This window comes from Trachinotus anak, unplaced genomic scaffold (genome assembly GCF_046630095.1).
Source record: "Trachinotus anak isolate AG129_WGS33_773 ecotype Australia unplaced genomic scaffold, CSIRO_AGI_Tana_v1 ptg000010l, whole genome shotgun sequence".
NCBI lineage: Eukaryota > Metazoa > Chordata > Actinopteri > Carangiformes > Carangidae > Trachinotus > Trachinotus anak.
This window is the reverse complement of record NW_027273861.1, coordinates 27,798,700-27,825,128: the sequence shown is the minus strand read 5'-3', so window position 1 is coordinate 27,825,128 and position 26,429 is coordinate 27,798,700. Positions and strand designations below refer to the sequence as shown.

The window sequence follows — 26,429 nt, the reverse complement described above, 5'->3', positions numbered from 1 at the left end:
TCTCTTCTGCCAGGTTACTGGAAGAGCTGCTGAACAAGTTTAAGAGCAGCATGCAGCTGCAGCTCACCTGCTTCCAGCCCTCCTCTGTCCAGCCTGTGAAGAGATAAACTCAGCCCACTGTCTACCACTGTACTGCACTGTCTTTGTTTCTTATCTCTGTGAAATCACTTAATGAACTTTAACGGTATCTTTTCTGTTATCTCTTTGTTTACTCATCACTTTTCAGTGTCACTTTCAATTTCTGCTTCACTAGATAAGATACAAATGTCTGTTCATCTAATCTTGAAGACACTAAATGACTTGATTTCATTGTTACTGTGCAGGACAGTCCCAGTTATGTTGGTTATGCTAATGAAGGACGGCCACTCTCGAACCTAACAGCCGCCGTGGAAGTGGCTAACTGTTTTTTTTTTTCAGCAGTGGGACGTATGTGGGGCGAACCAGGCTGGAGTCTCCACTGTCTGCGCTCAGACTGAAACATGTGTCCTGATCACTTGGCGAATGTGCCGAAGATTTCAAGTTGCTGTTGATGCTTTGTACTGTGCCATATGAGTTGCCCAATAAAGTGATGTAACCCACTGTTGAGCGTGAAATGTTTGAATTTGGTTGTTTTTGTCAAATCAGATTTGGCGTCTTGTTTCTAAGCGTTTGGCTACATCACACCATCATCAACAGATGAAGCTGGCTTAGTTGTCATGGAGCTGTGAGTGTTTAAAGTTATTCTGAGCAGTTTTCAGGTGTCTTGTCCACTTCAGATGGACGGGCACTCACCCTGTCTGGTGCTGCTGGAGGTTTCTTCCTGGTAAAAGAGAGGTTTTTCCTCTCTGCTGTCACCAGGTGCTGCTCGTTGTTGGGTTTACAATTAAAATTGAACTGAATTGATTTGTCTGATGCCAGACTTTATGGCTGAAGCACAAGCCACACCAAGAAGTAATCAGTCCTCACTTTCCATCAGATTTCACTGATGTCTATTTTTCTGTGGGCCTGTGAACTCGTACTAATGTGATCTCTTAAGTCTGCTTGTTGTGGCACAATTAAATTGGTGCTTTTATTCTAGTGCATCCTGTCTTGTGTACCAAGTACAAAAATATGTCAATATTATTGAAGACTGTGCGATAAAAATGCAAATTATTATCAGTGTATCATGGTTTATTGCTTTACCTAAAATTCAACAAATCCAACCTTGAATTAGCATCTCTGTCAGAGAAGCTAATTCTTCTCTGTAGTACTGTAATGCTGTGATACGTGATATTCCTACATGTGAGTCCATTGTTTTGTTACAAATATCAAAAAAAAAAAGTCAAATTTCTTGTGATTCATTTATTTAATTTACATTTGAGTAAAACTTGTGTTCCTCAGGGGTCGGCGTGAAAGAAAGCTGAACCTGCACATAGCAACAATACAGACACATTGCAGGTCCCTGAGGGGCCAGTGTCAGCTACACTTGTGTGTGCAGAGCCTCTCTGAACATACAGACATAACCTCTCAGATATGGAAAAAAAAAAAATCAATATGACTTCTCTCTGCAGACTGTTGTACTGGGCTGTTGAGAGCTGTTAGACTGTGTTAATGTGTCCCACCCTGTAAAGCATCACATGTTTCCATCTGATGTCTAAACCTCTGCAGCTCCATGTGCCACTCTGACATGAACCACTTTGCATTAGTACACATTTGCATACAGTTGGTTTTTGTTTGCACCATGGTTTAAACCAGCGGATTTACCCATTCATCTCTGGAGCCCCAGCTCACCGCTTCACTCACGCTGTCTGGCATGTCAGCGTCTAGCTCTCTGGGAGGAGAGAGAGCACAGGGTGTGTGCAGGGTGGGGATGCTGCAAGCCGTTACTCAGGGCAGCTAACAGAAACTTGAATCCAAGAGGAAGACGTGACCAAAAAAATAAAACGTGTCATCATGGTTGTGGGTGTAGGGGTTTGCACAGTGAGCGGTACGGTTATGGTAGATGTAGTCACTCAGAGAGGAGACAGACAGCAACACACCCACTGCTCACATGAGAAAGAAAGAAGACTTGAGGGGTTATCTGAGGACAGTGTGGACGCGATGTTGTATTGGAGCAGGAGCTGAATCACAGCCATTGAATGTACAGCCTACGTATCGGTTATCTTCTGGCTACAACTTTCTGTTATTGTCTACACTCATGCACCTCAAACATTTTCTCTGTCTTGGTTTCCCATCTACATGTAGGGGAAAGCCATGCAGGGCTGGCAGAAGTTGTTTTGATTCTCTGTGTTCTAAACTTAGCTCTGTCCTCCCACGGATTCATTCACAAAATAAGTTCAAAGCCCAAAACCTTATCCGTTCTACGCCAGCTCTCTGTTTACAGTAACAGTGGTGACAAGGGGGAGTTTTTTATTTCTTTTTTACTTTTATTCACTGGTACTCTGTTCCATTCAGGAGACTAGATGACAAAACTTAAACAAACATAACAACTTTGATCTAATTTTTCTTCTCCGTTGAGTGGGCAATTAAAAGGGTGGAGAAATTTGACATCAGAGAAAATCCGAATGTGCTCACCTTGACTGTCGAGCAGAGTAAGCTTCACAGTTTTTCAGGCAGATGTTGTCGTGCAGCTGGATTTGTAAAAACACAGCAAGATTAGTCAGAAACATACAGAGTTCACATGGGAAATGTGTGGCATTTAACACAGCTGTCCTATAGATCAGTCACTTCTGTGGGGTCACACTTTAACCAATTATAAGCACATTTAATTGTGAATAAAATATAAATATAATATACTATAATGTAGTTGTAAGCAGCTAAATTGACATTTTTAAGTGTTTATTAGTGTATAGTAACCTCTATTGATCTATTGTATAGTATTACAATTGTAGTTTACTTGCATTCACTGTTCTATTAAGGAGTTCTACCTGACTTCATGGAGCAATGACTCATGGAACCCAATTTCCCCCTTTTTGAAATGTACAAAAACATGTTTTCTCTTGAGGTGAAAAGTGACATTAATGGACCCCTCTGCTAAAAATAAAACTGCAAGGTGTTTGATAATGTTCTTCCAAAGTATGTGGCATGTTTAGTTTTTTTTTTTTGTTTGTTTGTTTTTTTACATGTCAGTTAAAGTATCACGGTTCTCCTTCAGTGAGCACAGATTCTTTAAAGACAGTTGTTTATAATATTCCAGTATCAGTAACTTTAATCTCCATCAGCTGAAAAAAGTTTGTCTAGCCACATGAGTCAAAATGGCCTTTGGAAATAGAAATTTCATTATCTTGAATTATTTCAGAATAAGTCCAGTGATATTTTTGTATTTTTCAAATTATCAGCAATTTTTCACAAAAAGACGAAAACCAACAATTTGTTAGTTCACGTCTCAATTCTTCAATTCACTGAGAATTTAAATCTTCGACAACAGCTTTCAAATTTATAATTTAGTCTTTGATACGGGTTCAGTAATTTCCTAAAACAAATGGACACTGTAGTTTTTTCACAAACTTTCCTCAAACAAGAAGAGCTGGTGCATTTGTTGGGGACTATTTTAAGCAGCGGATGAATCAACAGAGCCCTAGAGCTCAGAGTATTTGGGAGTGAGTCAAAATAAACTAGTGTGTGTCCTTGGTAATGACGGACTGATGTGTTCTTGGACAACAATGGAGCTTAATAAGATCTATCAGACAATACTTATTGATAAAATAATTCTTTCTATGATATTTGACAGTAGGTGTATAAAATATCACCATTTGCTCTGTTTATTGTGCAATCGATTGAAAATTAGTGAACATCGTCAGTTTTGATAATAATCAATTATTCAGCAAACTAATAAGCGACATATTTAGTTTGAAGTATGAGGATTAACTGATTTTCTGAGTTTATAATAATACATTTTATATATCTGAGTTTTTGTGATGTCACCCTGGGCCCTGGAGGGTTTTGATAGTCTCTTTTTTTATATAAATTTTATGGACTTAATTAAACCTATAATCAACACATTGATCAATACTGAAAATAATCATTAGCTGCTCTAATATGTGGTATTTGCTGTTAGTTTTGCAAGGGTTCCCATGAAACCCTGAAGCCATCTGCCAGCTGAAAAGGCAGGAAGCAGCATTATCAAGTGATGACATCGCCCTCACTTCTTCTTGTAAATTATTTTACGGCGGTGACAAATATATTTGTGGGTTTTTTTGTGATTGTTTTCCATGGAAGTGGAAACGATACTGTAATCTCTGAGCAGAAGCCAGGAAGGCTTTCTCTAAAGTGCAGCGCGGAAAGCGTGGCCAACCTCTTCCTCTCTCTCTCCTGCGCTCATGTTGTCATCACATTGTTTGTGATAACGAAGTGTTTGATTAACCAACCTCATCCTGCATCAGAACCGCACTTCCTGTTCAGACACACACACGTAGCACTGACGTTACCCGTGGAGCTCACACAGCTATGAACAGAGGTTGTCACTTTTTTTTTCTACACTTCAGCCATTTATTGTTTTTTAGAACAGAAATGTGCATTTCCAAGGCAAAAAAAGCTCAAAACATTCGCTTCAACTCTGCCTCAGATCTCATGTACGACACATATATAGAGCAATGCATCATGGGACTGAACTATTTGATAGAAAATTGAGTTGAAAAAGCTTATCTTACATCATCTCCCTGAGAGGCTCTCTCATTTACATGGCCAGGCACAAGGCTCCATTCATAATTTACTAAATGCTGGTGATAGTGTCTCCTAGCAACAGAAAAAATTGAAAATATTTACAAGTAAGATGTAAAAAAAGAATTGTTATTCTTGAAGGAACAGTTCAGCTTTTTAGAAAACATGCTTGGCTCACTTACTTTCTGAACGTTCGATGAGACTTTTGATACCACTCATGTTTAAGTGTGAAGCTACAGATAGCAACCTGTTAGCTCACATTAGCATGAAGACAGGAAACAGGAGGAAACAGATGGACTGGTTCTGTCCACAGGTAAAAAAAATCTTCCTACCAGCACTTTTAAAGTTCAGTAATGTGGTGTTGTGTGGATTTAACAATCTGTAAAAACACGGAGCGGTTTTGTGCCAAGACTCTGAGAAGTTACTGTTCAGAGACAAGAAATAGTCCCAAATAAAACCCAATATAAAGCATGGGTTGGTTTTTACGTGACACTTTTTATGCAGATAAAACAAACAAAACTGAGCTTGATAAGTGCTGGCAGATGGATTTTGTTACCTCTAGACAGAGTCATGCTAGCTGTTTCTTGCTAGCTGTTTCAGTGTGCTTATGCTAAGCTAAGCTAATCTAAGCTAAACAGCAGCTTCCTGACGCCTTATCTTTCATGGATGGGTGTGAGAGTTACATCAATCTTCACGTCTAACTGAAGTGAACGAGCACATTTACCGAAACGTCTAACTATTTATTTAAGACACAAAGATTTAACTTACAGTTTTCTATAGTACAATCACCTAAGCTGTCAGTTTTGTTTGCATAGTAGGTCTGGAAAATATTCATGATTCCCTAAATATACAGTGAGGAAAAAAAAGTAAGAGTGCAGATTTGTTTTTCGGCCACACACACGCACTGGCAAACACACACAGAACCCTACCGGGAGAACATTAACTGTCACTACATGTCCATCATTTTACGTATAAAACTGTCCCAAGTTTGCCCTCTCGTCTCAGAGGTTCCTCGTTGCCCGTGTGAAAGGTCATCTTGGTGCATCTTGAAGTTTTCAACAGTCACTTGAACCTGCTCAGTTCACTCCTGCAGGCTGCTGCTGTGGTGGTGTGTGATGGCCCTCTGGTAGTCCTCCGACGGGTTTATGTGTTCCGTGACTCCCGGGTGCTCGTAGCTGCGGAAGTAGTGGCCGCCCGCCTGCTGGTGGGCGAGGTACAGGAGCTGCCTGGCAAACAGCGGCTCCACCTGAAGCACAGCAGGAACAGACAGGTGAGCGGAAGGCTTTAAACCGGCACCGTAGATTCAGGGATAGTTTCTATGAGCTCAAACCAGCGTCAAAAAATCAAAACTAATATTTGAAAGCCTATAACGTAGGTTTTGAGAGTTTAAACTATAGTTTCAGTGAAGTGAAAAATGGGATTTGAAAGTGTAAAAATAACACCTGAAAGTCTATAAGAGCAGCGTTTCATAACTTTGAATTCGAATTAGATGTGGAATGAGAAGTATGGAGGACAGACCAATCGCTTGCTCTGACGAAATCCAACCGCACTAACAGAGCTAATGATAACTGGCTGAATAATACCTCAAACCTCTGTATAACTGACTCAAATGGGTCAAAAAAAAGATCTAACCAATCCAAAAATAACTTTTTATCAGTGGTGTGGTCATTGGTTTAAGTCCTACAATAACAACAACTCTTATATCATTATTATTTAGTCTGCCCATTATTTTCTTGTTTAATCTGTACGTTTTTAAGCTACAAAATAAAAATCCAGGAAGAACAAGCAATCTGACGCCATCACAGGAAACTGATGGTGTCAGATTGTTTGTTCTCTGGCATGCAATCAAAAACCTAAAGATGTTAAGTTCATTATCAAATAAGACAAAGAAAAGCTGCAAATCTCTTAATTGACTAATTGATTCTTCAGTTGACACGAATAACAACTGTTTCTAGCAACTATTACTGCAGCTTCTGTGTCGACTGAAGATGGCCACTGTTGGACGAATACGTCAACTCTCAGCTCACTGTTTGGTTGTAAAGGAACAGAAATCATCGATGTCAGGGAAAATGGATTATCACTAAAGTCTGAGACAGGCTGGAGCATAACTGGTTAAACCTCCAATTTTTGCCTTTGTTTGGTTTTCTGGGTTTCAGATTTTCCCATGTTGACGTGATACCAGGAATCCCATCATCTGAAGCTGAAATAGCAGATCTGATTCTGTCAAAGGGACGCGTCAAATTAGCCTGAGATCAGACTGACTTCCTCCTTCATTTTCACTCTAAATCACATATGTGGGCAGTGATTCAGAGGTCTGGCACACAGCTGACCATTATAACTATGAAGAAGTTCTAACAGACTTTCAAATCTTACGTTTTAACTTTCAAATCCCATTTTTCACTTGTTAAACTGGACTTAAAAGTTTCAAGACTTAGCTTTCAGCCATTTTGATTTTATGAACCGTGATACTGATTTGACCTCACACCCTCCCAGCAGATATTATGTCAGAGGTACCATGAGGAGATACGAGGTACTGTAGAGTTAATTAAACGGTACATTAAGTAGTCACCTGGACAGTGAGGGTCCGTCTTTGTCTCTGTGGGTCCAGACACTCGTCTCCAAAATGCAGCAGGACCTGGAAACGAGGCAGCGGCCGACTGTGGAGCCCGTAACTCTGGATCTCTGAATGTTGGGAAATAGACAAGAGAGCGTTGGTATTAGCTTTGATATCTAAGATACAACTGAAGTGGCAGATTCAAATGATTTCAGAAGAATTTCACTTGAAGCAGTGTGACCTTTGGGGTGTTTCGAATGGAAAGTCCTGGTCACACCATCTATGCAAATACAATTAGCTGTCAGACTCACACAGCTGGGGCTGTCTTCATATGTGGGTGGGTGGAGATGATGTGGCTGTGCTGAAGTCATGTGACTCTATCCAACTTCAAGAAGCTTTTTTTTTTTTACCACAGTTGTTAAGTGATGTTGACTTTTAGGGGGTTTGTTTTATGTAGTTCTGTTTTGAGGTGGCATTCATCCAAAGTAACTTACAGTAAAGAGCTGGACTTTTCCTCAAAGACAATTCAGACTCTTGAAGACTTTAAGCCTCTCATGTGTGACCATTGCTTTTAAGTGACCGAGCTAAGCTTCCATTTTTCTGAAACATAAATACACTGCAATCCTTGACAAACCCAGAAGGTCGACCAGTAACACCTTCTGCTGTTCTGGAGTTTTTCTGGGTTTTTTTTTCAGATTAATCAAAAACTCCTCCAACCACCTGCAGAGAAGAATATCCAGTCTGCTGCTGCACTTTAAGAAACATGCTCACCTGTTCCTCAAGTTTCAACTCTTCCCACAACAAAGGTAGCGGCCAGAAATCACATATATCCACACTCAAGTGGTGGAAAATGTAATTACCAGTTATACCTGTAGGTATATACATAACAATACCTTTATATCATCAGCCTTTATATCTGCAACTTTAAAAGCAGATATAAATGTAATCTAATGTGCAACAATTGTAATTTTATCAATTCAATATATGATTGTGTTTCTTTTTTTTTGGGGGGGGGGGGGCAGTTCTTAGCTCTGTGACTTGGATGCAGTGATAATGCATGAGAGGCACAAACCATTGACATGACTACTGTAGAAGCGGGTTGTGTTCTGCTTTAGTGCTTGACCGTAGGGCTGGGTGTTGAACCTTTTTTGGTACTGACTGAAATATGTCCATATCAAAACTGTCAAGGACTGGCAGCTAGCATCCAGTGTCTGGTCAGATCTGTAGATTTATGGAGGCAAAGTTCTTGTGCAGCTGCTTTTGTGTAAACAACATTAACCATTTCAGAGGTTTGGGCTCTTTTTCAGGACCAAAACTCAGGTATCATATCTGCACTAGTAAGCTTCAATGCAAGTTCGCCAAAATTAAACTATGTCGCACAACTCTTGTCCAGTACACCTTGCTGATGAAGGTGTCTTGGAGAAGAGTTGTGTGGTGCTAAACACCGTAATCCTGAAGAATCAATCATTTTTGATTGGTCAGACTAAAATGCCAAATGTTTGGTTCCTTCTCAGAACTGAATATTTGATGTTAATACAATATCTTTGTGTCTCTTTAGGTTGTGCACTGTTGATCAGACAAAACAAGCTACTTGGAGATTTTACTTTGGACTTTTGGAAATGCTGATGATCATTTAGATTAAATGAATAATCACTGAATTGAACCAAATCATTAGCTGCAGCTCTGCTCCCGCCCTCTCACCTGTGAGGTAGTCCTGGGTGTGCAGGAGTTTACAGTTGACCTCTCTCTCCAGCTTGTTAAACTTGTCTCCATACGGGGACAGCCCCCCCTGCCAATACACTCTGCTCTGACACATCCTCCGAGCGTAGAGTCCATCTGCACCCATCCACAGGTACACCCCCCTCTCCAGGGCGGACGGGGGACTCGGGGGGCACTCCTCTGCCCTCCTCTGGCCCGAGAGGCTGTCCACAGGCAGGGGGACCACGTCAGGGCCTCCCGTCGGCAGGTAGTGCTTCTCCGGGGGGCATGGAGTGATGTGGCACCCCTCCGGACTGGAGGTGGTCACCTCCCTCACCAGACTGTCCCGGAAATACACAGAGACATGCAGGCGGAAGTCTGGATGGAGGAGAAGGAGACGCAGGTAGAATCATTCATGTTTTCCTACATTTTGATGCATGAATGTTTTTATGATGTTTCTCAGACATTGATCTTTGCAAAAGTCACATAACCCCACAGTCAGTTTGGTGATTTTAGTTTCAGTCACATTGTTACTGTACTCTTGTGTCTTCACTTCTAGTTCAAGCGACGCACACACTGCACTTTTAAAATTGCTAAATGTACCTGTACCGAGGGTTTCAGTTAGTTCTTGAACTATTTAAAGGGGCAATGATGTTGCACCTATGTTGGAAGTAGCAAATGATTCAATTGACCTATTCACTGCTGCATATCTCTGTAAATATTTCTGGACAGTAAGAGCAAACAGGTAAAGACTGGACAAGGTTGTGTCAATGGTTTTATGGAGCTAGCGCTAGCTGCAGCCGTTGTGTTTGGACGTGGATATTCTTTTTGTGAGGTTAGCAAGATCTGTGCAGAAAGTTTCATTCATGCACTTTCATGCACTTCTAAAATATGTCATGATATAAATTTTATTTAAGGTGGAACAGCCATGTTGTTTGACCTCTATCTGAAGCACTACCGGTGCGTCCATCAGGCTCACTATTGTATTTCCTTGATGCCAGCTCACAGAGCCATCGCTCTAAGTTTCATTAAAGCGTCATTCATTTGTTTCTGGCCAACAGGGGGCAGTAAATAACCAAATCTAGCTGATGAACACGGATACACAGCCACCATTTGTCCCAGGCTTATAAAATTGCTGCAGAAACGGAGCAGCATCCGGATTCATTTGCAGTCACATTTTTGTCCACCCGATGAGTCTCCTTCAGCTTCCTGAGAGAACATGATCTGGCTCTCCAGCCGCTAAATGTTCAGCTGGTCTCTAACTTCGTCTGCTGTTTGGTGTTAAGCAAGTCGTAGATCAGTGGGTGTTTCGAAACACCAGCTTGCGTGGGTTGATGTGAGTAGTGAGACTGAACCACACAGTAAATGTAAGAATCAAAAAATGTTCACGATACTTGAATTACAGCGCTTCCGTTATTCCAATCTGTGTGTTTTTGAACATTAAGCAGTAGCATTCCCCCTCTGCGTTTCCACAATATCAGAGCTGTTTTGATATGATCAGACTTTTTCCTGCATGAATATGGACTCAAATTAGACCGTATAGAGTAATTTAGATGTCTGCATCTGGACTTTGTCTTTGTGCATGACCGCAATGTCATGTTTTCACTGCTTAGTCTTAATCTGTGGCTTTGTGTAAAAGATTTCAAAGGCTGCAGAGAAAAACAGTGAATGGAAAAAGTGTTGCTTTGTACCTGAGAGAGCTTCTGCTGATCTGATGCTGGCGTCCAGTGTGAACGGCGGGGGCTGGCTGTCAGCAGGACCGTACGAGTAAATTGAGGCTCTGAGCTGGTACCCTATCACAAGCAGCGACAAAAAAATGTATGTGTACAATACTAAAACTGCCAAGGAAGCTAGTTTTCGTATGCTGTATGAATATTCAGCACCATACCATTCTCCATGGACGGGCCCTGCCAGGGCAGGCTGCGAGGGGGACAGGGACACTGGGTGAAGGGCAGCTCCGGCAGAGAGGCCTGCTCCTGACAGTAATCTCTCCAGCCACACTCCGGTGTGGCCATGTACTGTTGCATCTACAGACGGAGACAAACACCATCAGTTCAGCACGCAGCGTTAACATTAGACGACTGTACATCTCTGTAAGTGAGACACCGGTATGTTGCCTTCACATGCTCCTTGTTACCTGTAACCTCCAAATACTTTTATGCATTTTAATGTATCACCACATCCAGTGACCAACTTTGCTCTCAGTTAAACTGTATTTGTGTCTGAGAGTGTGGATAGTGTGGGGAGGATAAACTACACAGAAAGACGTCAAATAAATAATCATTTATTAGTTAAATAAGTAACAAAAAAGGGAGTTTAGTGTGTATATGTAGTGCAGTAGATGTAGAACAATTATATTCCTGTTAATGTGGAAAATATAAAAAATTGATATATACATATAAAATGAATAATACATATGTGCAGGTAAATGAGTAAATAAATAATTTAAACATTTTTCAAGCTGTTTTGGTGACTAGTCAAGATTTTCTAATGTTTTCAGGGTGTAAAATCCTGCCACAAACATACAACACTGAATCATTTTCATACCTTGTTATTTATGATGCCATTTTTAGTCTAAAAGAATTTAGTGCATCAGTTGCAGACGCAGTTTTTACATCTTGAAAACTTATCAAAAGAAATTAGACGTTGTCTTAATGATGTGTCCAAAATTGACCTGGTGTCTAATGTGTCATTCATGTATGCACTTTATGATTTCTCATCCACTGTCCCCGCTGCACATCCAGCCTCTCTCTCCCACGCACTCTCTCTCTCTCTCTCTCTCGACCCCACCCCTCATTTCCATGTGTATGAACGGCACCTGAGTCTGCAGCGGAGGGTAGTTGTGCACCTGGTAGCTCATCGGACTCAGAGGACTGTCCTCCTGTCGGGGTCCTGAATGCAAGACAGAAAAGTTCACTCAAAAAAACAGTCCCAGTGAACACACAAACAGCTCTGCACAGATAAAGTTCACATGTGTTGACACCAGGCAGCGTGACCTTTCTCCCTCACACTCTCACATTTCCAACGTATCTGATAAAGCAGTTAACCATGAAAACAGCGATTCATCGGTCACAGTGCACCTCACAGGCGAGCCGTGCCGTTTAACCCTCGCTGTGCCAAAGGGCAGCAGGTGAGAAGCTGTGCTGTTTGGTGTCGTGAGGCGTTTGAGGTGCTACTGACTTTTCTTGGCGCCCTCGGGGATGATGCGGTAGACCTTGTACGGGTCCGAGATGTCCAGCTGGCTCCGGTCCACCAGCTCCTCGAAGTCGTTGCTCTTGTTGAGGGCGCAGCGCAGCCGCGTCTTCCAGGTCGGCGGGTCCGGTTTGTCGATCCCCTCCCGAAACTTGCCCTTGAACAGCGCCCAGGCCTGCAGACCAGTCCCCGTTAGAAAAACCTTACAAGCCTGTCTAGAGTTCAGCCTGAGGCACCAGCCCCAGGTCAGCTCCAGCTCTTACTGTGCAGCCTGTGGAAGTTCGTTTTTGGTGGTGGCACACATCCGCGTAAGGCTTAAAGAGTTTGCTCTTATACCAAGTTTAAATGAGTCGATCAGCCTATGAACTGGAAACTGATGTGGAGGTTCTGAGTATTTCTGATGGAAGCGTCAACAGTTTGCAGGCTGCAGCCTCCATGTGAAGGTTTCCTGCCTGTCCTGCTCTTTATCACAGCAAACTGCATCCATCACTATCAATACACGTTTAAATCGCTTTTGTTTGCTTCTGGGAGCATTTCCGGGATTTTAAACAATTTTCCGTCATTTTATAGCTAAACCAAATGATTAATCGATAAAGTGTTCTGTTCGTTGAAGCCCAATTCAGTTCCACATTTCACACATAAAAGCAAAGTGAAGAACATGAAAACATGAAATAAGACATTCAAACTTTAACCAGTGTATATATGATTGATTGATTGATTGATTGATTGATTGATCTCGAAGAGCCAAGGTTAAGAATAAGTTGTGAAAAAGATCATTTAGAATTTAAATTAACTGTCAAACTTCTTATAGTCTCCATTTATATGACTTTGAAGAGCTGTACATGTTTTTTTACACTACTTTTATTCTGAAAGTCACACTTTTCTTGTCACTGGGTTAACGCAGCAGGGCGCAGGTCTCTCACCTTGAAAAGCGCGGCATCCTCATCCCGGTTGTAGTCCTGCTTCCCGGCGTGTTTCCACGGTATCCTGAAGATGGTCTTCTCGTCGTTCTCCCACACCAGTCCGGGGTACTTCCCGCAGTCCACCTGCTCGATGAGCCACTGGCGCAGCTTTCCGTTCCCGCTGCTCCCGGAGCCTCCGTAATCCACCTCAGGGTTCATCTCCGTCCAGACGCACGCATGCACCGACTCCACTGTCCCGGTCCTGTAATGCGCTCTCAGCCTGAGGGTGTGCTGGAAGCCGTGTTAGGGTTAGCAGAGAAGGATGAGTCTGTCCAAGTTGAGTAAAACTCACTGAGGGTTTACCCCTGGGCTCCCACGCAGCCTGACGCGGACCTGAGTGTGCGCCCTGGACGCGGGTCGAGCTGCTGTTACCTGTGAAACTCGAAACCCGTCGAGTTTTGAAATCACTCAGCCTCAGAGAGCCCTCATCATTCCGACGGGCCCGCTTAAATCCTGCAGCCTATAGCGCGCAGCGGGGGGGCGGGGGCACGGAGGATGCTGAGAGGACGCACCTGCTCCTCTCTCTCTCTCTCTCTCTCTCTCTCTCTCTCTCAGAAGCTTATCAGGGCGGCAGTAAGCAGTAAGGCAGCGGGGGAAACCCTGCCGGCGTAAGTCAGAAGTGTCACACACCCGCACATGTGGAAAATCATCGGGACGGAGACAAAAACAATTCTGTGAAATGATAAAGCTTTACGAAAAGTAGCAGTAGAGCGGCCCTGCAGTAGAAGTGATGCACAAACACATCAACACAGGTTTGTTCCCACTGGAGAATTAAATAGAACAAGTGCTGCTGCTGCTGCTGCTGCTGATGATGATGATGGTGATGATGATGATGGTGGTGATGATGATGATGGTGATGATACCGCAGACAGACAGTAACAACCAACGAGCTAGGTTTATTATAAAGTGTGTCATGACCAATTATAAAGAATACAAGGGGCCTTAGAAACAGGCTATATATACTTGTGATTGTTAAAAATACAGCTCATAGTGTTAACAAAATGTACTTGTGCTACTACAAGTGAGTAATAAAGTTTTAATTTTTAAAAACATATATATAGTATACTGTTTGATGTTTGTAGATGGTCCAGGTAGAATTTTAAAAATATTATACACTGTTGGGTTTCATCTATAAGAGTGGATCATGTTGTATAATTATAATGTTTAATATAGGCCTATTAAAATTATAATATCGTGAATTTAATATAGAATCTTTATATTAAATTATAAGCTGTATCCATCTATCAGATGAATGTAGCTCCCATAATACAAAGTGCAACATTTCCCTACAACACTGAAAAGTGGTGAAGTAGACATGGTCCTTGATATCCTGGAAAGTTTGTGAGTTTGAGAAAAAAAAAATTAAGACTTTGAGATTTTAAAAGAATAGAAATAAATAGACATAGAAATATAGAAATAAACAGTCATTCGAGTGCTTTGATCTATATAAATATAAAAATCAAAGCCTTTGTTTCTAATGCTCTTGTACAACACACATTGTTTTGCTATGTTTTCACAAGTCTCAAACTTTACTGTGTTCGGTCCTTAAATTTGATGGAATCGTGCCTTGAAAGTCCTTGAAAAGTTATTGGATTTGATGTTATTAAAAAATAGTATAAAATGTAGATATCAAGTACCTGAGTGAAACTGTACCAAAGTGTAATAAAGTACCAGGAACAGAAGTACTTGAAGTATGAATTTTAAATTATTATTCAGAATGGCTCGTCTCAGTGTTATATTATTGTATTGATAGATCATTATTACTAATTACTTTAGGTAGAATTAGTTTCAATGGTCTTGTATTCTTTGGAGGCCCCCGAGCCCTGTTGGATTAAACTACAAGACTGTAAATAAATAATGTAATAATGTGTCAGTCACAGGGGAAGTTTATTTAGCATGAATACTTACCTACTTTTTAAAGTACATTTTGCTGATAACATGTATGAACTTTTACTTAAATAATTAAAATCAGGACTTTTAGTATTTCTACATTGTTACTTTTACTTCAGTGAATAATCTGAATACTTCAAGTACCAACATCTTGTGACAGGTTTAACCAAAGACTCAAAGGCTTTTCCCCCTTTTGTGGTGTGAAGGTGTGAATCCCCTAAATTATCCAGTAAAAGGTTCGAGGAAGGTCTAAAATACTTTTCTTCATAGCCACAAAAAAAAAAAAAAAAATGTTTTCTTATCTTGGTAATAATTTTCTGTCCTTTCAGATATAAATTGTAACAACTCTTTTAGGGTCCGGACCCTCAGTTTGGGAACCACTGCTCTAAAAGGAAATAAAAATATTCTCATGTTAATTCATATTTAATCAAACTAAATAACTTTTTCTGATGTCTGGTTTTTACTGTGATTCCTGGTTATTACTGTGTTGATTAAGTTTATTTTTTTAGACTTTAAACAATACGAACAAAACCGAACACAAAGCCTTAATCTCGTGATAGTGTTTTACTGGAAGACAGCTTTCACACAGTCTATAGAAAGTCATACTCATTTTTCAAGTACAAGACACAGCATAACGTAACTGACAGGGGGAGTGTACACTGCTAAATGTGTGTTCACACTGTGGACAGTATGTACATATTTCCTTGGTGTCATGCTTGACTGCCCTTGCATGTTGTTTTGACAGTTAGAGGCAAGGACATGACATGACGAAAGGGACTCAAGATAAAGACATTAAAAAAAAAATTCCCCCATCACATGATTGCTTAGCCATTCTGCAAAAAAAAGAGATTCAACACATATCGATACAGAATTTTTCTAAGAGACAAAAGTTTCTGCTGCTGTTTCTCTCTGCAGGGTCAATCATGAAAAGCAGAAGTCCTCAAAGTAGGTCTGGTCTCAGTGGGTCCTGTGGTCCGAGCAGGAGCCCACAGTCCTCGGCAGCTTCAGCTGAGGTAAGACGAGACTCGCAGAAGACGTGTTTTTTTTCAGGTCCCACTCGTGGCCAACGCAGGAGTGATGCTGGTTGATATGGCATTGCTGCTGCAGTTGGATTTCTGAGTTAAAAGAGCCTTGATTTCCCCCTCGTCATTCAACGAGCTCTTCCCGTACCGCTCCTTCCACCAGGTGCGATACTGGAGGGGTCAGAGCACAAAGTCTAATCTTAGCCACAATCAAAGAGACATATCAAGTCTCCATCTGAGGGGAATTCAATCCAGAGAAGATGGTGGTTAAATCTGGTTTTCAGCCCTGGTGTTTTGGTGACGCATCTAGTTCAGTTTGGTTCAAATCAGATGCTTATCAGCCATCAGACAGCATCTGAAACCTACTACCAATGCACGTTTCCAATGTCTGGAATGGGGGCGCTACATATGACAATATCTGTAACTTTACAAAATTGGCAACCAGACAAGCACACCCACTTTACAAAGTGCTGCATTCCCAGTGTCGTGTGATTGTACGAATGAGCACAACATTATGATCGTTTTCGAAACAAGACGAGACGAGAGATTGTCCTAAAGCGTGCCCCATTATCCCCATTTGAACGATCACTACATCTCACTCCTCACTAGAGGTGGGTTTCCATCCAAATGTTGCACAAATTTTAACCAAATTTAGAAAAGTTAAAATATGAATCAATGAATGTTTCCATCCACCACTGTTATGCAACTATTAGCAGTTGGTTCATCAAGATAAACTCTCATTCTTCTAATTCCATTGGCTAACTGCACACATGAATGGGATGAAATGATTAAATCCTACAGCTCCTCGACCTTCCAAATATTACCGAGCTGAATGGATCAAATTCTGACGACAAAAAGAGTCATCCTGTATTCACCGCTTTACAGCCACTCCTTTCCAGTAATTGTGTTGGGAAAATATGCTTTGGGCCAGGGCTGCAATACCAAGTGTGGCCACTACAGCTTTGTGCTGTTCCTTGGATCTTGATTAGATTCAACAAGTCTCTGAGCCTCTCTTCTGATTGGCTGACTGTTTTCTAAGTGATCCAATAAAAATATAGATTTCAAGTAAACACTCAGAGAATCCAAATCCTCCAAGACTGGATGGTGGGTCTGAGTGGGCTGGGCTTGGTGACTGCTTTGTTGTGACATCACAAAGTGACAGAAGTCCTGATGGCTAATTTTAAGGCTCAGTTTCTTAATACAGACTGTGTGCATTTCTCTGTGGATACTATATTAATACTGTGATTAATATAGAACCTAGACCTGCTTTATAATCAAAAAAGACATGGACATCTACCTTTATACTATATTGGACCTTTAAAGTTGGCATTTGCACCTGATGACCAATGTAGGATTAGGACATAGGACAGAAAGGGGCACCACTTTTGAGCCAGTTTTCTGAATACACATATGTTTTTACAGAGCTGCCAAATAAACCGGGCTCAGAGGATTCATCCCATCACACAGATTTAAAAAAGAGGAGTTAAAAAGACAGACAACGTCATCCAATATGCTAACACTGAATGCTGTCTTGCACATGCACCAACATTTGCCTACTACATCACAACACATGCAACATTTTCCTGCAGATATGGACAGAGAAGAAGCTTCAGAATGCAAATACACTGAATAGCTATTGTTGAAAAAATACATCTATAAATTGCATCCAAAATGATGAAAATTATTAGGGTTATAACTATAAGTGAGACCGCCGAGGTGTCACTCACTTCCGCCAGGTCTGTGTTTTCAAATTCCTCCAGCTGCCGCAGGAAGCCCAGGTTCGGCCCAGCACACGGCCTGGCCGCCCTCACCGCCGCCAGAGACTCCACCCAGCCACAGCCCGTCACCGTCATGATGTAGGCCACCACCAGAGTCACGCTGCGGGACACTCCTGCCACACTGAGAGCACAGAGCTTCAAAGCTATGGAGGCTAGCTGTAGTGATCATCACATAGTGTATTGAGAATCTCTTCTTTAGTGTACAAAGAAGTGAAACCCCTTTTTTCCTAAAGCTGTGGTTAAATGCCTGATTTTGCACGTTTGATATGAGAAAAGATGAAAGATGATGAAATTTACCATGAAAGCACAAACCAAACTGATTGTTTTGTTTGGTGACAGTGATGTGGTTGAAAATGAAAATGGGGTTAATAAAATCTGAGGACCTCCAGCCAGTGATCACCTCGAGACAAATCCTCATCATTACAAACAAAAATCGGCTGCATTTGAATATCTGCGCTTCTTCCTTTCAGCGTCCTCACATGCAAATGACACCAGTTTCGTTACCATATACTTTAATTTACGACCTGATGCCATTTTTAAATTAAATAACTGGAAGGAGAGAACTGTCTAGTAAACACCTACATTTCATGAAATCATCTTCCAAAAAAAAAGAAAGAAAGCAAAAACCCCTCAGTGGAAATCCTCCCCTGCTGAACCATTTTAAGTGAAGTGTAGTTTAAGCATCTGCTTTTAGATTAAGTCTATTAATACACAAATAAAGAACCAACCAGTGGTATATGTAGGATTTCTTTTCACTCACCAGTGAACGAGGCAGCCTTCTCCTTTCAGTCGGGACTCATGGATAAACATGATGCTGTCTCTGAAGTACTGAATCCTAGAAATGTGGACACATCAAACAGGAAATTAAAACGTTTAAGCACCTTTAAACCTTTTTAAAAATAAGTAAATGTTTGGGTATAAGTACGTTTTTATGTCAGTAGGTAACTGCTTCCACCTGATGCACCTTTGTGCTGTATTTCTTGTTTGAAAGGTGTTATACAAATAAAGTTTATTATTAGTGTTAGTATTATAATATTTTTTATGAGGTTGATGAGGTAGTCAGTTGTGTTTATTCCACCAAATAATGCGGAACCTGCTCGCCAGCCAGAAGACATTATAAACTTTATGATTTATTTATTATTTATTATACTGTTGTATGTAAAATGAAAAAAAGTTAATTTTATACAGAGATTCTTTATAATTAAACTGTGAAGATTGTGATTAGACTTGTTGGACTTTTCTCCTTGTATTTTTATTTATTTAAAGTTCCTGCAGGTCATCAGATGAGAGATACTGAAGAAGCTTAAAACATTTGTGGACCTCGTGTGTCATATACTCACAGGTTTTGCTTTGAGTGGTCAGCCGCAGATATACAGAGGTATGTCATGTCCTAGAGGGTGAGGGAGGGAGAAGTTTAGACTCGAACAGTACAACATGTTCTCTGTTAAATTGTCATTTTGCTGTACAACAGTTCAGAGGGGGTCACTTGTTTGAATACTGGGTCTAACTCACTTCCTGTTTCTCCGTGTATGGGGCGGCCCCTGAAACTTAGCCCCACTGACCCTGCTGCTCAGCCCTTATGTGCTAGGTCATGACATAACGATATTCGCCTGTGTGTGTCTGTGTGTGTGTGTTTGTGCAGTGCACCTGGCAGCTGATGGTACATGCAGTGGACAGAAACCACCTCGTCCCGTTATGACTGCACTGCTGCAAAAACCCCTGAGCCCTCTGGGACACACTGAGTTCTGGAAGTGCTCCAGACATGGTCAGGCTGCATTCACACGAACCTCAGACAAAGTACTCATGCACACACACACTCACACACACTAATAAACATGTACATATTGATGAAGCATGTATGCATGTCAGTGAAATTGTAATTGTTGTCAAGAGGAGTCAGGATATCCAAACAAACACTGAGAAGTGCTGTTAAATCTTTGCACAGTCATTCTTAAAACTCATCCCCACCAAGATTTTGTAAAACCAAACCCAGACGCACAAAAACCTCAAACGATGTGCATGCAAGATGTGGATAAGTGCAGAAATTGTCTTGATTTGGAAAAGAGCATTAGGAAGCTCAGACCACTGTTCCATAAAACTGAGCCTGTCATTTTATTTTGCAGTATGTTAATCAGAGCCACAAACTGTACAGTAAATGGAACATCTGACCTCAGAGATTTGGTGGTTGCAAATTTTACCTTCCTCTCTCAGGAACCATCAGGCTGTCTTCCAAGAAATCAATCAGTCAGCACTTTGACTGTTAGGTATGCAAATGAACCATCCCATCTGGCCATTTGGGCTATACTGGTGAAACAGACCTGAGTCATCATTATGCCACATAGGTCAAAAAAAAAAAAAAAGCTGCGTGATACGTTTCAATGTGCGAACAAGAGGTTGAGATTTGTACGGTGGCTGGGATCAATGAGCTCAGACAGAGTCTGCAGGCCGAGACACACAATCTCAAGCCCAAAACCTTTTAAAAAGTTTTGGTGGTTGACCAGTTTGGGTAGTGATACTCTAATACAAGTTGCTGTTTCTCTTCAGCATTCAATGAGACAGACGAGCATGGATGGAGAAAGTGTACAGAAATCTCTAAATACTTTTCATGCTCGCTTTCAACAAGAAAAGATGAAAGTTGTGAAAGCGGACACTGAGGAGCTCAGATGCATTTATAAACATGGACGTGAAGGGAGGAAGGATTCATGATGAGATGCGTTTAATTTTTTCTAATAAAATCACAATCACTAGATCCAAGGTCGAGTGAATCATTGCATAAATAATTACAGGCTTATATACATCAGAAGTGTGTAATATTGAATCAGCTGTGAGCTATTGCAGCTACATTGGGAGGATAACACCACAGGGAAACCACACAGTTGAGCTTTATTCCTCCAGTGGCAATTTTAAAATATATATTTATAATGATAATAACAATTATTGCAGATGAGAGGAAGGTATATTCTTGCATCTGTTACCAAATGTAAATCTATTGGAGCAATTTGCTACTTTCAGTCTACCAGGTTCTCACAGTAAAATCAGCTCTTTCTCTCCTGACTGACACGTAGACACGAGAAAAACACCTTTCCTGCTCTTTCATACACAAATTGCTATGTCTAAATGCAGCATTGAAAAGCCAGAAACCTCTTTTCTTTTTTAAATGCAGTTCCACTTTCAAGACTTTATGGACTTCAAGCTGCTGTGCTAAAAACATCTTGTGTGAAAGATATCCTGAAGTGTTCTGGCTTGCATCTGCATCACAGCTGCATCCCATAACCTACACACACACACACTGATTGAAAGCTGCACAGAAATTCTCAGATATTCATCAGGATCTCACATGCAGCATCAAAGTGATTCAGAAAACTGCTTATTCTGGTGAAACCTGGTGGATTCCAGGTTGTATATCTTTCTGTGCAAAATAAGAACATGTGACTTTCACACCTATTGAAGTGGTCTATTGCAAAAGTATTTGATAGAACTCTGTAAACTGTTTTATATTACATCTTCCTGTTGAACCTAAAACTACAATGAGCTCCGGTTATGTAATAAACACACTGTTGAAGAGGAAACCTCAGAATATGACAAGGCTGATGATCAGTCGAATCACTATTCAAATATAAGACATCAAAAAATCTGCTGGTTTCACACATAAATGTGAAGATATTATTTTCTTTTCAGAAAACTATCATGGGTTTTTTCAAAATATATATATTTTTGTAATTTTTCAATCTTCAAGGTCTCACATTGTATAAGATGAGATGTCCATGTGTTTTGGGTTATAAAGCAGGTCTAGGTTCTATATTAATACTGTGAAAGTATCAAAGCCTCAGTCCACAGAGAAATGCACACAGCCTGTATTCAGACACTGAGCCTTAAAACCAGCCGTCAGGACTTCTGGAACTCTGTGATATCACAACAAAGAAGTCACCGCTCTCAGAAGAGAGGCTCAGATCCTCTCTTCTGATTGTCTAACCGACCTGTTGTTACTGGAGCTCCAGAAAGAAGCCTGAGAGAGGAGATGTAAAACTACACTGAGATGGTTTTTGGTTCTTAAAATATAAAACAAATATGCCTTCTTATCAATATCAACACTTACACTAGAAAATTATAAAATATGGGACCTTTAATTATTCATTTAACTAGAGAAATTTCTCTGTACATAACTTGGTAATGATAATGATTGCTAGTTGCAGCCCTATGAAGATGTGAAGTCAGGAAAAGATAGCTGAGCACCTTTGAGCTGCAGCCAAAATTTCACACTTTCAGTATGAGTACGAAGCTGCAAGGACATTAAGGGGAAAAACAACACCGGTGAGTTCAGCGGAGGTTTTTGTGGCTGCATTATTGTAGGGGTCACAGGGTCACACAGGCCGACATCAGACACACAGAAGCCAGCTCACCTCCAGGACGGGTGCAGCTGTATCATGGATTGACAGGATGTGGGTGATGTTGTGCTTCGCCAACAGCTCCCTGTCTCGTGCATCTGTGGATTGCAAAGAAAATCAAGAAATTGCAAATACTCCCTCCATCCAATCACAACTCAAGTCATAAAGCTAAATAGGGCATTTTCTCCCCAACAACAGCCCCCCTCCCCTTCCTACAATGTCTCCCAAGCAAATTTGGCCTTATGGCTTAAAAGTTTTGCTCTAGTTTTGAACTGAAAGAAAAACCGGAAAACCAGTGTTTCTAAAACAGTCCAACAGCTTGGCCCAAAAGCAAGAAACAGTAATAGTTTTAATCAAATTTTGTTCTTTGAAAGGAAGCCAAATGTTTTCTACTATGGACAGATGTGTCTTGAACACTTTTTTCTCATGCTTTGCAAGTTTGCAGGATGCTGATGATGCCACCTACAGCACCAAAATGAGTCTGTGCTGAAGCCTCCTGCCAGATAAACTAAATCAAGCAATATAAAAACTGTGAGACGGAAATAAAACAAAGACATCTGAGGAGGCTACCGAGTACAAATGCTCCACACACATGCAGAGGAAACACAATCTCAAGTCACTGTAAGCCAGTAACTCCAAGGTCACACAATGACACACGTCCCCAAGTGTGTTGGTCATGAAATAGATTTATTTATGGGCTACCAGGGTGCTGATATCACACTGAAGTCACTAACAGAGAACAGTGGCTCTGCCCCACAAGGTCAAAATCCAGTCACAACATAGACAACGACAACAACAACACAACTTTTTGGCTCCTGTTTTAACATGTAAAACAGCAATAAAGCAATAACAACAAAAATATGATAAAAACAGACAGCAAAAAAACATCTTGGTAATTTAGTTTAATTCCACATAACAAAATGAGGCAGCAGCTAAACCCAGTCATTATGCAGAAAGAAAACACTCAGCTAATGCTAAACTCTTAGGCTAAAAAAAGCTTCATGCAGTATGATGCAGTTAGCAATTTTAAATTACATGTTTAGGTAATTTATTATATTAAATGTTAGGCTATATTAATTATTGAATATACAGTAAATATTTATAGTAGGAGGACAAACAGACACAAGTAAATTTTCTTAAAGGTCCCATATTTTACACTTATCCTGTGTTTTATCTGAAGTGTTGATATCCATAAGAAGATATATTTGTGATTTTAAGAACCAAAAACCATCTCAATAAAGTTTTAAATCTCCTCTCTCAGGCCTCTCTGTGAAGCTCTAGTAAAAGCAGGTCAGTCAGCCAATCAGAAGCCTCTCTTCTGATTTGCTGACTGTTGTCTGACTGATCCAAGTAAAATATAGCAGATCTAGGGTAAACACTCAGAGAAACCAAGTCCTGGTAAGGCAGGATGGTGGGTCCAGGTGGGCTGAGTTTGGGGCGTGAATGAGAGTAGTGACTGATTTGTTGTGACATCACAAAGTTTCAGAAGTCTTGACGGCTGGTTTTAAGGCTCAGTTTCTGAATATTGGCTGTGTGCATTTCTCTGTAGACTGAGACTTTGATAACTTCACAGTATTAATATAGAACCTAGACCTGCTTTATAATTAAAAAAAAGACATGGATATCTACCTTTATACTATATGGGACCTTTAAGCAAAATAAATAAAATGGATAAGAAAGCTGAAATAATACACTTTCATGTACTGCATGTTCACTTTGGCTTCTCTGAAGATGATCCCAAAGCAGTTCACTTACCTGCATTTGTAGTTGTTACTTTATATAACTTTTTAGGTTATATAGCAATGATTGTTTGAGGTAAAATGCATCACAACCTTTTTTTATGCATAATAATAATAATTGCCAGCACTAACCTACTATACAGACAGAACATCCATTATATTGTAAAATAAGCCAAGTCATGACTAGCTAACCTGGTTAACATGAATGATGTCAGATTTCCTGTTTACACTGATTCCTGAGCATTATTACGTGTTTTTGTTCCATGTTTACACAAAGTGCTCCAAATTTTTACAAATTTCCTGTGTTGTCACCTTTACGTGTTTATACAGATTAAAAAAAGAAGCAACCTAATGACTGCATTCGCTGCTTTATGGAAATATGTGGAATGCAGTTCATACCAGGGACACCCCCATGCTGCGGGGCATCCCCACCCACACCAAAACTCACGTACTCACAGCAGCCTTCAGAAATTATTTGTTTCCTCCAGCTGCTGAAATAACTGCAAACCAACCCTGACAACCCCCGCAACACACACACACACACACACACAAAGGCAAAAAACACACTGTAATAGTTTTTTTTTAACATCAAAATACACTACTTCAATCATGCTGTGACCTCTCCACTCTATAGAAACTGAGCTCAGTGTAGCATCTCACCACATGCCCCTCCATATGAGGAACTGAAACACACGCTACTACTTTATCCTGAAAATAAATCAATTCATCATTCACATGAAAATAGACGGGAGAACATACCTTTGATATTTCCAAGATAAAGATCAGGCAGAACCTAAAGAAGGGTTAACATAGAGTTAAAGGGAAAATGCAGAAGCAGGAAATGGAAAAGAACAAACAGGTATGACAGCTAATAAAGGTTTTTGTAGAGTTAATCCACATGATACGATACTGCACCTTGTTTATTCCATTACCCATGTCTGCCACAAGTCTCAGGAGGACACCATCAAGTTTAGGACAAATTTACTCAGGCTGCATCACAATCTATGACTGCATCACACCATTTTCGAACCATCCCTGACGATTTCTTTGTGGGAGCAAGGATATCATAAAGCCTTCAACGCCTTCAGTGCTCATGCCCCCTGTGCTACTTCATTGAGAATATGTTGCTTGGGATGACGTAATGTGACCTTAGCAGTGGATCACCCTGCTTGGATATTTATATTTAGATCAGGAGAGGGTCATGGGACTGAGGATAGGCACATACCAACCAGACAAAGATGGTTCGCAGGCCGGAGGGCAGCAGAGAACAGGCCTGGCTATCACTATCTGCTGAGGGGTTAAACCGTACAAGGAGCACTCCTGAGCAAGGCTCTAAATACATACCGCTTGCAATAAATCTCAATTTAATGAACAGCCTCAGCTATATATGACAGGGACAATGTCTAAGAAGAAGTAGAATTCCCCATTTAGCTTAAATTATGAGTCCATTGTGTTAGTTTACATAGTAGATATGAAGCTATTTTAATAGGTGACCATGAATGTTTGTACCAAATGGCACAGCAATCATCCCAATATTTGTCAAGGTATTTCTCTCCAAAAGAAAAAATGTCAACCTCATGGTGGAGCCTGAGGAAAAGTCTGGCGATCATCAAAACCCAAAAATATTCAATTTGCTTGCATAGTATGTATTTTTACTTCTGCACCAAATTTTGTGTCAACTCAGGTAGTAGATGTCAAGATATTTTAATAAGTGACCATGAATGTTTGTACCAAATGCTGGTACAAACATCCAAATAACTGTAAAAGTATTTCACTCCTGAACAAAAACATCAACCTCATGGTGGAGCCTAAGGAAAAGTCTGGGGATCACCAAACTCAGTAGGATTTGGCATCTGAAGACCCTGAATGCTTGTACAAAATTTCATGGAAATCCATCAAATGGTTGCTTGGTGTTTTCAGACTGGACCAAAGTGGTCAACAGACCATGCCACTGGCTACAACCCCCCAAAATATGAAATCTGCTATCATGAAATATCAGTGATTCAAATTATTTTTATCAAATTGATGCATCACGATTTCTTCTAATTTATCAGCCTTGCTTATAAATTTGATTGTATCTTGAAACTAAGAATTCCCCCATTTATTTTAAACTGTGTGTGTTGCTTCTCAGTGGACGTCCACTGGAATCTGCATCAGTCACTGCATTTCCAGTAAATTCAGCTGCATCTTCAACACATCGCTCTGAGGCGATCAAGGTATTTTTAGCCTGGTTTTGTCGCTTTGTGTTGTGTTCCTGTGTGTGGTTCAGTGTGTGGCAGAGCTCAGACGCTCTGACAAGCAGAAGGGAGTGGAGGCGTTTACAAAAAGCTGCCTGCCTCAGAGAACTAGGTCTGAACAGCTCATTGCAGACCCATTGATAAACACACACATCACACATTACAAATAAGGGGCCTTTGTAAGTAAAAAAAACAAAAAACACCTTTGTAAGAAGATCTCAGTTTGTGTAGGTGTGTGTCTATGTGTTTGTGGGTGGAGGGGGTGGATACTGTATATAGATACTAAACAATGTGAAATGTTGATGATTAAATTTATCTTTAAAAAGAAGCAGGGATGTAACCTCAGGAGTTACTG

General features: G+C 40.6%; 3 protein-coding genes across 4 annotated transcripts in view; 1 reads left to right on the top strand and 2 right to left on the bottom strand.

Annotated features, from left to right (window-relative positions):
- The window catches only part of exoc2 (exocyst complex component 2), a 47,144-nt gene extending 46,565 nt beyond the window's left edge, over window positions 1–579 (top strand). Inside the window, exons 28-29 of one of the 2 annotated variants that reach the window (XM_071486556.1) lie at window positions 14–129; window positions 418–579. In XM_071486556.1, coding sequence (XP_071342657.1) covers window positions 14–107 — 94 coding nt within the window. In that variant the 3' untranslated portion in view covers window positions 108–129; window positions 418–579. Of the gene's footprint in view, window positions 1–13 lie in introns of both variants that reach the window. The other variant, XM_071486555.1, reaches the window with a different exon arrangement.
- A 3,843-nt stretch (window positions 580–4,422) lies between these two features.
- Window positions 4,423–13,680, bottom strand: LOC139626271 (interferon regulatory factor 4-like). The gene is made up of 8 exons (XM_071486558.1): window positions 12,985–13,680; window positions 12,050–12,236; window positions 11,688–11,761; window positions 10,758–10,896; window positions 10,561–10,662; window positions 8,873–9,247; window positions 7,187–7,299; window positions 4,423–5,863 (listed from the first exon to the last, which is right to left on the bottom strand). The coding sequence occupies exons 1-8, from the start codon at window positions 13,180–13,182 to the stop codon at window positions 5,699–5,701; spliced, it is 1,353 nt and encodes a 450-aa protein (XP_071342659.1). The 5' UTR covers window positions 13,183–13,680; the 3' UTR covers window positions 4,423–5,698.
- Window positions 13,681–15,462: 1,782 nt separating this feature from the next.
- dusp22b (dual specificity phosphatase 22b) lies at window positions 15,463–24,979 on the bottom strand. Its single transcript, XM_071486560.1, has 7 exons — window positions 24,753–24,979; window positions 24,597–24,630; window positions 22,114–22,196; window positions 19,054–19,103; window positions 18,474–18,548; window positions 17,663–17,834; window positions 15,463–16,106 (listed from the first exon to the last, which is right to left on the bottom strand). The coding sequence occupies exons 1-7, from the start codon at window positions 24,771–24,773 to the stop codon at window positions 15,960–15,962; spliced, it is 582 nt and encodes a 193-aa protein (XP_071342661.1). The 5' UTR covers window positions 24,774–24,979; the 3' UTR covers window positions 15,463–15,959.
- Window positions 24,980–26,429: the final 1,450 nt, after the last annotated feature.

What these genes read in the sequence shown, in the direction of transcription:
- dusp22b (XM_071486560.1), bottom strand. Translation starts at nt 24,773, where the DNA reads ATGGGTAATGGAATAAACAAG. An exon ending in CAGCTGCACCCGTCCTGGAG is followed by an intron (nt 19,104 to 22,113) that starts GTGAGCTGGCTT and finishes CTCACCCTCTAG; the next exon opens with GACATGACATACCTCTGTAT. An exon ending in AAAACACAGACCTGGCGGAA is followed by an intron (nt 16,107 to 17,662) that starts GTGAGTGACACC and finishes TGACCCCTCCAG; the next exon opens with TATCGCACCTGGTGGAAGGA.
- LOC139626271 (XM_071486558.1), bottom strand. Translation starts at nt 13,182, where the DNA reads ATGAACCCTGAGGTGGATTACGGAGGCTCCGGGAGCAGCGGGAACGGA. An exon ending in CCCCGAGGGCGCCAAGAAAA is followed by an intron (nt 11,762 to 12,049) that starts GTCAGTAGCACC and finishes TCTTGCATTCAG; the next exon opens with GACCCCGACAGGAGGACAGT. An exon ending in CACCCAGGACTACCTCACAG is followed by an intron (nt 7,300 to 8,872) that starts GTGAGAGGGCGG and finishes CCCAACATTCAG; the next exon opens with AGATCCAGAGTTACGGGCTC.